The sequence below is a fragment of the Monopterus albus genome, unplaced genomic scaffold (assembly GCF_001952655.1).
Source record: "Monopterus albus unplaced genomic scaffold, M_albus_1.0 scaffold279.1, whole genome shotgun sequence".
In the NCBI taxonomy this organism is placed as follows: Eukaryota; Metazoa; Chordata; class Actinopteri; order Synbranchiformes; family Synbranchidae; genus Monopterus; species Monopterus albus.
The window spans coordinates 681,326-692,211 of NW_018128159.1; the positions used below are offsets into that span (position 1 = coordinate 681,326).

Genomic DNA, 10,886 nt, shown 5'->3' on the forward strand with positions numbered 1-10,886 from the left:
CTACACCAATCTGTCAAACAGCACACGGCCTGGCCACCACTTTTCATCCAGAACATGCAGCGTAAATATGTACCTAAATAATGTGCTGTTACATTTTATAATGGCATGTCTTTGGTGGATTGCTAAGGTAATGGACCCGTGTATTTGGGAATTTTTAGCATACAGTATGTTAAGGACAAAGATGCATGTTGCACATGGCATGCACTTTTGCCTGGCAGAGTTGTGCCAGTTCCGAACTGTCATCTTTGTGTATCTCTGCAGTGATGTCTGTATGTTAACATATTTCTAATTCAGTGCTAGATTTGTTGTTTTAATGGTAAAACCTACTTGCCTCTTAGTGCTTCAATAATGAAAAGACTCTATAAATATCCCCATGTTCTAACAGTAAATATCATGGGTGGGCAACAGTGACAGTACAAGAACAGTTCCAATACAATGAATGAGGCAGTCTTTAAGAGGCACAGGCATTATGAAGTGACAAGATGATGCGCTGTATCTCTTGTCTCCAAGATTGGACAGACATGCTGTCTGCATTATTCATTTATTTATTTATCTTCGACTCATATGCATAAGAAGAAATTTGTCATCTGTCATATGTATATTTTTTGACATGACATGCAGACAGGTCCAGTATAGACGGCATCAAACTGCCACAGCACAGTTTTAATATAGGATGCTAAACGACCTTACACAACAGTAGTACCAACTTGCTGAGGTTGCTCTGCTCAAACACTGTGCTGTGACCATATTGGCTTACTCAGCAGTAATGGACAAGTCCTTAGGGTACTGACTCGTCACTGGTCACAAATGTATTCAAAGATAGACTGCACTCAAATACGAAATGACTTTTGCATCAATATTGCTATAAACTCAGTGTAACAGTGTTTCATCAGTCTCGCTGAAGCACAAGGCACACACATTTTTGTTGTCTCTGAAAGCAATGTTTTGCTCAGTTACTCACCAGTTTTTAGAGCAGTGAAGTGACTCAGATCTGAGAGAATAATATTGGAACAATAACTGAACCCATAGCCTGGAATAATGGTGTGGACATGTGGGCTAAATGGCAAGCTAATTTAGTGATGTAAGCCTGTGATTTCTTTAGAACAACAAAGAGCAGTATAAACATTTTTTCTAGCCTTTATTTATGTAAGTGTTCATCCATCATCATGATCATATAAAAATGATATTTTATTCCTATTATCAGCCTTATGATGTCATTTATTCATATTTTCCAGATCACTGTATCTGTTGTGAGGGTGTTGTCATCCTGACACATTACTGTTAATAGAGTCTTGAGTTGTTATATAAGACTTTATTTCTTGCATACTGTGATGGCTCAATTTGGTGAGTAGAGCATGGTTGGGGTGCTGGACTGTAGCCTGCAACACCTGTTTGTCTTGTCACCCCTGATTAGACTATCCACACAGAGCTCTCCAAGCTGGTGAAGAAGCACTCAGAGCAGAGAGGAGCAGAGCAGGCCATGTACAAGAAGATGCTGGGTAATCCCACTAGTAGCAGCAGCACACAGAAGCACCGGGCCAAGTCTTCATGGGTGAGACGGTCATTCACTGAGAAAACAAAAGTGTTAAAGAGTTCAGTTTTTAGGATGAGATGCAGCTTGAATCTCTGGCCATCATCCCATGATACTCATGGTCTTTCATTAATTCTTTTGGAGTGATGTTCATGTTCAAAGTGTTTATTTGTCATATGCACAGTTAGGAAATGTGTTTCCCTGTACAATGAAATTCTTACTTTGCCGTCCACATGAATGCCACAAAATACAAATGAAATATAAAGTAGATAAATAAGTAACACAAAATCTAAGGCACTTTAAGCAGCAGTATAATAAAAATATATAAGAATATAACAGAGAATGTTGTGTATATAAAGTCCCTTTTCCACCACCTGATACTGGCTCAGTTCAGCTCGACTCACCTTATTTGTGTTTCCATCACTCAGATTATGGGGATAGTACTTGGTACCCTTTTTGGTATCACCTCCGTCAAGGTTCCAAGCGGCTGAAGTGATTTCAAACGGTGACATGTAAACACTGGAAGCTAGTGATTGGTCAGAGAAATTGCGCAACTTACCCTCTTGCGTCGCCTTTGAGCAACCAGAGTTGTCTTTCCGTCTGAACCAAAGTACTATTTGCCAAACTGAGCAGAGTGGAGTCAAGTTGAGCCGGTACCACCGATGGAAAAGGGGCTTATGAAATCCTCAATGGAACTGTTGTGTGACACTAAACAGGGATGAACATCTTACTCACCATTTAATAATTCAGTGTATTTACTACTTAACATGCACCTTCTTTTCTTTTGTTCCTTTATTTCCCCAGGGTCTCAGCTGGAAGTGGTTGTTCGGTGCTACTGCAGTAGCCATCGGTGGTGTAGCATTATCTGTTGTCATAGCTGCTAGAAATTGAACCAATCCTGTAGTGATGGCCTGACCGAGTCTCTGCAATGTGAGAACCTAAACACAGAAGCACATCTGGCAGTGCCTTCTGACCATTGGTCAATGGGGGTGGAAATGTCAGTTGGTCAGTTGCCGCACTCTCCTTTCTCTGCTATGTCTGAGAAGTATTTGTGACAAAAAAATTAAATATTATCTGTGTAAATGCATTTCCAATCTTATAAATGTGTAGATTTATGCTTTGCTGCCATTGTTTTTGATTTTGGAACTTGATGTTGGAAATAGATTATTTGAGCATTGAAAAATAATTCACTCTTGCTTCAGACAGGAGCTATTCAAAAATATTTTTCCCATTAAAGATATGCGATACGATCCTGTGTTCTGCCATAGATTTAAAGCATCAGATTGTGCAGTTAATTAATGATTATATTTGAGAGAGAATGTGATTTTACTTTGTTATAGTAATGTTTGATGTCAACTGGTGCAGTGCAGATGCTCTATTATTTGAGGCTCTAAAGATAGCAAGATGCTTCGTGTGTATGCTAGCTCTCTCACCCTCTCTGAAGACTCCACTCATACACTAACCAGAAAAAAACACCTGTATAATGCAATGCAGTACAACATTTCTGCTAGTTGTACTACCGTGCTTAAACTTTTCAGTTTCAATTGACCCAGTTGTGATGTATATTTAGGCTGAGGTTTGTGGTGATGATATGTAGCCAGGTGTTTCAAATTTCACCCATCTCATTAACATACAGTGATGAGCAAAATTTCAAAATATCTCACAACATCATACAGTTAAAGTGGCAAATGACAGCCTCTAAAATTGCAATTATTACATTTAAAAGAAGGGCAGAGAGTTGGTAGGATTTCTCAGTGATGTGACCGTAAAATGCTGGAGGAAAGTGCATTATCCAGTTTCAGTCAGTTATACCTCCATTTTTGATGATTAAGACCAAATGTTGAAGGATGACCCCTTCAACTACACTTTTTCATCTTTTGCTTGTGTAGTTTTAGGTGTTTGTTACATTATTTTTGTTCTTTGCTTTCTTACCTGTAATAAACATGACACCAGTGAATCTGTGACTTCAGAGTACTTCTACAGAGCCAAACAAAGTGGTCATTCAAGTTCCTGGCATTCCATGCATTTATTGATTTTATATTTATCAGAATAAAAATCGTCTGTAATGAAACTACTGTTTCCTTTTAGTATCTTTTATTTTTTTCTAAGCATTGGTGACAGTATGATTTTCAAGTATTTCCATTTCTGGAGTGATTTCAAGTGCTTCTGTTTTGCATCATGCTTTATGTTTTTTAGAACAGAACCATGATTGCTTGGTGATGTCTGTTTTAGACAGCGTCCGTTATAAATCCTGCAAAAATCTGAAAAGACGGATTTTTTGATGTCTTATTACAGCTGGATATTCCCAGTTTTTTTTTTTGATACGTTGACGTTTTAATGACGTAATCGGATGACCTGTCCTTTCCCTCTTCCTACGCATTACTTATGTGTAATGCTCATTTCTAGATAAATGCTTAGCAATGTATATATTTTCATTAATTAACTACAACACGTAGTTACAAAAAGAGTGTCATAAACATAAATTGATTCTAATTCATTCACGTCTGCGAATTAAATGAAGTAAAACCCGATGATTAATAGCACACTGACTGCTCATCAGTCATTTTAATGTCTAATATTGCCTTAGAATTTTTACTCTAAAAATTAAATGTAATTTAGTTTAAAACGTGTGACTATATTACGGATCAGTGACGGCATCATCAGTGACCGGCCATTGAATATTCATTGAAAGGCAACGGGAGTTCTTGGTTTACCACAGAGTGTCCGTGCGCATGGTGGGAACGGTAGCAAGATGGCGGCGTTGAAGGAGGAGCAGTGCTACGGACTGTCCTGTGGAAGAGTGAGCAATGGTAGCAATGTCTCCGTGTTTCACGTTAAACTCACTGATAGCGCATTGAAGGCGTTTGAAGGCTATCAGAGCAGCAAGGTAAATGACCCTTTTCGGTACCATGACATTTTGATTTGCGTTTGAAATCTGTTCGGGTGGCCGTGACAGGCTGAGTGAGGTCAGTCCCCACTCTGTCTGCTGCTGCTTTCAAGCTGCGATAAACAGCTACAGCAGGCTGGTTGAGAATGAATGGCTAGTTTAGGTTGGTAAGTGTCTAGTATCGGTGCCACCAGCTTTCGCCTAGCCAGGCTGACCGAGGTTGGATGTTAGGCAGCGTGTCAGCGTTTTGTAGCTACACCCAGACCCGCTACACTCGACTGTTGAACACTTGATCATTTAACATGCTCATGCTACTGGATAATGAACCTCTATAGTTCTGTCACATTGTTTTAGGTTTTTTTTGTGTTAACTAGTCGGCTCAGCGGTTTAACTTGTTGAAAACTTGCCTTACCACATTGTCTGTAATAATATACAAAAATGTTGTCTAAAAATATGGAGAGACCTCTGTTGTGTGTACAGATGTTTCCAGAAAGTTTAGGCTGTCAAAGTCTGACCAACCTTGCTGGTTAAACTGCTCACACATAAAGGCCATAGCCGCCGCTGGCTACATGAGACCCATGTTGTTCTATGATCTTTCAGTTAAAGGAGAGCGTTGCCTTCGTTGGGTGTCTAATGACAACATGGTGAATAATTTGGAAAAGTACCCAGAATTCATGCGAAAGATGGCCAGTGTTTTCCCAACCCCCTCACAGCCACTGAAGACTCATGTTCAGTGTACAGCTTGAGAAGATTCAGCAACGCAATTCTTGTCAGGACTAGTTTTAAATGAGAGGCTGAGAAATGGCTCTGCTGCTACTGCTTGTTTGGCTTCTTGTGTAGAGAGCTAGAAGTGATGGCCATCTAACGTTTCAGCTTCTATAAATATTTGACAGGGAAAACCTGACAGGCCAGGACGAAGGGCCTTATCTCCTGCGTCAGTGGCTGGGGAACAGCAGGACTGCAGCTGACAAGCCAGAACAATAAAATTGTAACAGGTAATTTCTAATTGTTGGAGGTGTGTTCATTAAACCAGTGTGTGACACATTGTCAATGCCGGGAACTTCCTCGGCTCTGTTAGATTTTGTAATTGCAGCTCCAGTACTAAAGTAGGCAAAGAATTTGATCTCTCTAAGGTTTCAAAGGGCCTTTTGTTGTTTAGAGAGGGAGAGTTTTCTCGCTTTCTGGTGAGTGCACATTACTGACATTTTAGCAATTTTTTTTTTTGATTGAAAATGAAGCTTGCAGGAGCTCGGAGTAGAGCCACTGCTCCTCCACATTGAGTGGAACCAGTTGAGGTGGCTCAGGCACCTGTTCAGGATGCCCCCTGGACACCTCCCTAGGGAGGTATTTTGGGAGAAAGCCTCGGGGCAGACCCAGGACATGTTGGAGAGACTGTGTCTCCCAGCTGGCCTGGGAACGCCTTGGGGTTCGTCCCGAGGAGCTACAGAAGGTGTGTGGGGAGAGAGAAGTCTGGGAGGCTCTGCTCGGACTACTGCCCCCTGCGGTCTCGGATAAAGTGGACAAAGATGGATGGATGAAGCTTGTAGCCAGAAGAATTTATGTTGCTGCACTCGTCCTGCATTGCTGATGATTCAGGATAGCCGTTTCACTTTTTGGCCATTATGCCAAATTTAGCCTTGAATAGAAAATGTACCCAACCTACCCTACATCGCTTTGCACAAATTCAACACTGACATGGACAAAGTAGTGTGAGAGGTACAGGAAGTATTCCATGCATGTTTAAAAGCAGAGTATCAAAATTCAAAGGCACCAATTAAAGGCAAATAATATGATCAGTGAGCAGTACAAATGTATCAAGTCCTTCTACAGACAGATTAACAAAAGCTATCTTTTTAGGGTTACACTGAAATAAAATAAAAGTGGTGAGACATCTCTCACGCTTGTTACATGTTGAATTGAATCATTATGGGTTTATTATTTGTTTGTGTTAGGATTTTTCTGTTTTCACATTTGGAAATGAAAATATTTGAAAGATTTATGCTAATTAAAAAAGAGTGATCACTTGAGAGATTCAGTCTATGTGCAATATTCTGTCCAGACTAACTTAGATCAGCAACTCTTGTACCCTGCTGGACATTTAGTCCATTTATCTTTCTAATAACCATTGTAGTAGAAGGAATGTAATGTATTAATAAAAATAGAGGATAATTATTATCATGAACACTACCAACCAAAACTTGAACTTGTTTTGCTTTCAGTGTAGCTTGGGTGTCTTTTAGGGGAGCTGTGCCCCTCTGGCTTCTTCATAATTCAAACACTGGCTGGCACCCAACATCAGCTGGGTGAAACTCGGTGAAAGCAGAGGAAGAGAGCTCCAGATTGATACACACCTTTCAGTGTAAAAGTTGTGTCACAGTCAAGGATGTAATTAGAAAATGCTGGTGATAGATAGATAGATAGATAGATAGATGGATAGATTAAGTTCTTAATCCTGCTTTGGAAATGTATTCTGGGTTCACAATGGCAAGCTTCACATCATAGTACATCTCCATAGAGCTAGCTAAAACAATGCATTACCATATACCCATAGTACATTACAATCATGAAAGTGACTAATCTAAAACCCTCATTAAATAAGAACCTCAAAAAAATTTAAGTAAAATAAAATCATCACAGAGTTAAATTCATTCCAGGCACAAGTTAAAATCAGCAATGTTTGTGACCCCTGTTGTGCTATTTCTTTTGGGCAAGTATGGCAACTCTGTTAGGCACTTATTTTCATTAGGTTGCCAGAATCCAGGCTGTTCCGAGCTAGTATACAGTACAGTGCAACAACTTTTAATAAATTGTAGACCCTAGCTAGCAACAAAAATATGCCCATCAGGAACACTCACTACATTCTGCTACATTATAAGAGATAACAAATACAGGCTTGTGTGAACTAAATGTTAAATGTTGGCCCAAATGCAAAGTTAGTTGATTCAGAGCCAGTGTTACTGTACTAAGATGCTTTGCATGTTTCTTAAGCACATTGTGCAACAGTAGTCATTAGGTAGCGCTAGTTCAGTGACTGCTTCCTGTATGGGATGTGACTGTCACTTGGTTCCACTGTTACTACCTCTGAGGACAGAGTGAACTGGAGCTCCCGCTGCGGGAGCGGCAGCCCAAAGACTCGCTCTTTCTTTTTTTACCCACTGTGACATGATTAAGGCTACTTAAGCGTCATCAAGCTGTAGGGTTTGTGCAGATAAAAGTTTATAATTGCATCCTTGAATGACAGTTGTTGCAGCATAGTTTAATTGGCAGTAATCACAGTTTATTTTCTTTATTATGGGACCCACCTGTTTAAAAAAAAAAAATCTCAGTATCTACAAAAATAAAAGCATAAGCACTGTACAGAAGCAAAAAATACTAATCTTGCCTCAGTTTGAAATGGGCATTCATAGGCAGTCCTATGAACATTCCCTGTGAAGTGACAAGAAAACGTGTTTGCTGGCACTGGAGTATTATTACAATGGTGAGATTTTTTTTGTTGTTGTTGTGATGAGGTGGTTATAAGCAGGGAGTATGACTATTACATTCTTAAGAGCGTATGTCACAGCGGTGGCACCCATCCGGTGGCTGTCAATTTTCATGTTGTTTTTTTTTTTTTAATCCTGCTTTTTTTTTCTTTCAATAATAAGATGAAGGTTTGGTGACAGACAAGATACTTCATGTTGTATATGTAAAGTAATGCCAGGGCCAGCTAAACAAGGCAGCAATAAGTACGCCATGGATGGAGAGCTGACAAGTGTACATGCACTCAAAGCTATGAAATACTTCAGTTCGTTAGTTTGGAATAATGCATTGACTGAACGCTCTCCAGATTATAACTTCATTTACTGAAAAAAAAAGTAAAAATGTAGATGCAGGAGGTATTTATTTTGTTTTTGCAGATGAAGATAAATTCTTAGTTAAAGCAGCTCTACCTAATTTCTTTTCAGCTATTACAGGGTTCAGTGAGACTCAGAACAAACCCATAAGCTGCTCATAAATGTAGTATAGAAGTATAACAGAGAGGCCCCATGTCCTGTTACATTTTCATTGTGTAGAATTGTAGTTAATGCACATTTAAGTAGTTGTGGTGACAGACTCTAGGCTTCACTTAAGGAGGTCTGTTTACACCAAGTCATTTTTCTCTTGTGCTTAGCTGCCATCCACCCCTGTTTTGACCCCTGCGGGATTGGGAAGTAATGGAGACTGGGTGGAGATTTAGTTGCTTGACGCTGGTCAGCCAGTGCTATGGTTATTTAAGGAATGCTGACTCCCCACTTTTAGCAGATCATGGGACACTGCAAGAGATGGCCATAACCACTAAGGCCAAATATGACTCTTAAATGTTGTGGTGTACCTCTGTCCTGTGATCGTGTTATCCTGATGTCACAGTACAAAGAGCAGACTTCTGTGACTGTGCATGAGGTTTGTAACCATTACTGGAACAGTGTTATGCTTGACATCAGGCAAAAGTGTACGAGCTTGACTGTACCTCCAGGAATAAGCTCATGCACATACAGGTTTGTATGCATGTAGCCTTCATTACTTGAAGGACGTTATGTCAGTCAGTGGGTAGTAAAGCTGATGATTCAGTGTCCATACGTAATGTCTAAAAGGCCTGCTTCAGTTCAGAAAACTTTAATCACAATGGACCTTGAAGGAATCTCTGCTAAATCAATAAAGGCTTCTCCATGTTGAAAAAGAAGATTATGAAAGGAGATTTCTCTTATTTCCTAATAATGCAGCGTATCCTTCTGCGACTCCACCTCGGTCCAAAAATTTTCTGACGTCATTATATTTACATGGTAATCACATTAAGAAAACCAAAGTGGCCATGTCCAGGGAGCCAGACAATATTTTACATCCTTCAAAAATATACTGGCTTGCTCTCATTAACAGCATGTTAAGTGATGCTTACTGATTATATTAATAGAAACAACATATAAGGAAAATGGGTCTTATTTATTTAAAACTCAAGCATTCAAGTACAATAACTTCCTCAAACACTAAAATTATTTTAAATACCTCTATGTGAGTAAGAATGATCTACATTTAGCATTTAAATCTAACGGCTTGGACTCAGGCTGACAGTGTCTGTAATGTCTCCTGTTGTTTGTTCACTCAGTTTTAACTTCACTAATGCATCTCTAGGTAGTTATGCTAGCTTAACCTTTAGTGCGGTGATCACACATGCAGTCATCTTTAATAACCTGAACCTGTGGACTCTCAAAGCTTGCCTTTGTTTTTTGTGGGTGACATATTTGATAATGTCAAGTCACACATCGTTAAAACAACAATTTAAATATTATCGTAGGCAATATATTTCACACACCCCTCATACATTTATAAAATTATGTAACTTTCAGTTCCATACTGTAATCTGAAAGGTCCTGCAGAAATAAAATGTTCAGGTAGCCGTACTAAGGTAATAACCCACAGCTGTGATACCAGCAGCACCCTAATGAAACTGGTGGGTAGCTCCTTGGCCACAAAACCCCATGTACTTGAAGTAATTATAATCAGCAGAGAAGCAAAACATTTTTTAGTCAACACCTGCCTATTGCAAAGATAATTTAAAAACTGATTAATTTGTTTGTTTTTAAACAGGAAATGAGACTTGTTATTAAAATGTGAAGCAGGCTGTTCAGTGTACATTCTTACATCTTTATTGCATATAGGTTTACAATGAATTTTTTTTCTTTTCAGTCTGTTGGTATTGTGAGCCAAGTTATCACAGCTGTGTAAGGGAGTATAACCTACAGTGTGTTTAAATCCAGGTACCAAATGGTGATGCGAGATTAACCTTTTTTTTTTTTTGTTTACCTGTCAGTTTTGATCAAAGCAGCTACATATGTTTGATTTGGTCTGATTTATTCTTTCAAGCATATAAAAACAGTTGATATAACAACACACATTTTTACACACAATCCAATAACAATTTGCTTATACCTAGTACATGCTTGAATGGAGTAGGAAGAAGTCAGACTTATCCAGTCCTACCCCATGACATCATCTTACCATCATTGGTTTGCAAGCAATAAATGATTCACTTCTACCCACACAAGTATTATGCTAAAAAAAAAATTAAAAAATTATAACAGTGTTAATATTCTTACATAATTACATTCTTAAATACTTATCTTCTACACCACACAAGTAATACAAAGTGTACACCACACCCACAATGTTCCATCTAAATAATCATTAAGCCTGTTCTTGCATATATCTTGATTGACACATACCCTTATATTTATGTTTGAACTTGTCAATTCTATTACTATTTTGTATATCCGCACTTAAATTATTCCATAGTTTTACCCCACTTATAGAAATACAAAATCTTTTTTTGGTTGTACGTATAGCATGAATTTTTAAATTTAACTGACCCCTTAAATTGTATCCCCCTTCCCTTTCATTAAATAGTTTTTGAATTCCACCAGGTAATAAATTGCTCCTGGCTTTATACATAAACAC

The 10,886-nt window shown here is 38.8% G+C and overlaps 2 protein-coding genes across 5 annotated transcripts in view; both read left to right on the forward strand.

Annotated features, from left to right (window-relative positions):
• fkbp8 (FKBP prolyl isomerase 8) overlaps nucleotides 1-3,537 on the forward strand; it is a 10,744-nt gene extending 7,207 nt beyond the window's left edge. For all 4 annotated transcript variants that reach the window (XM_020622389.1, XM_020622392.1, XM_020622391.1 and 1 more), the window contains exons 8-9: nucleotides 1,415-1,552; nucleotides 2,336-3,537. In XM_020622389.1, coding sequence (XP_020478045.1) covers nucleotides 1,415-1,552; nucleotides 2,336-2,422 — 225 coding nt within the window. In that variant the 3' untranslated portion in view covers nucleotides 2,423-3,537. The remainder of the gene's footprint in view (nucleotides 1-1,414; nucleotides 1,553-2,335) is intronic.
• Nucleotides 3,538-4,188: 651 nt separating this feature from the next.
• Nucleotides 4,189-10,886, forward strand: part of ell (elongation factor RNA polymerase II) — a 37,608-nt gene continuing 30,910 nt past the window's right edge. The window contains exon 1 of the mRNA XM_020622387.1: nucleotides 4,189-4,418. Within this exon, the coding sequence (XP_020478043.1) occupies nucleotides 4,284-4,418 (135 nt within the window). The 5' untranslated portion in view covers nucleotides 4,189-4,283. The remainder of the gene's footprint in view (nucleotides 4,419-10,886) is intronic.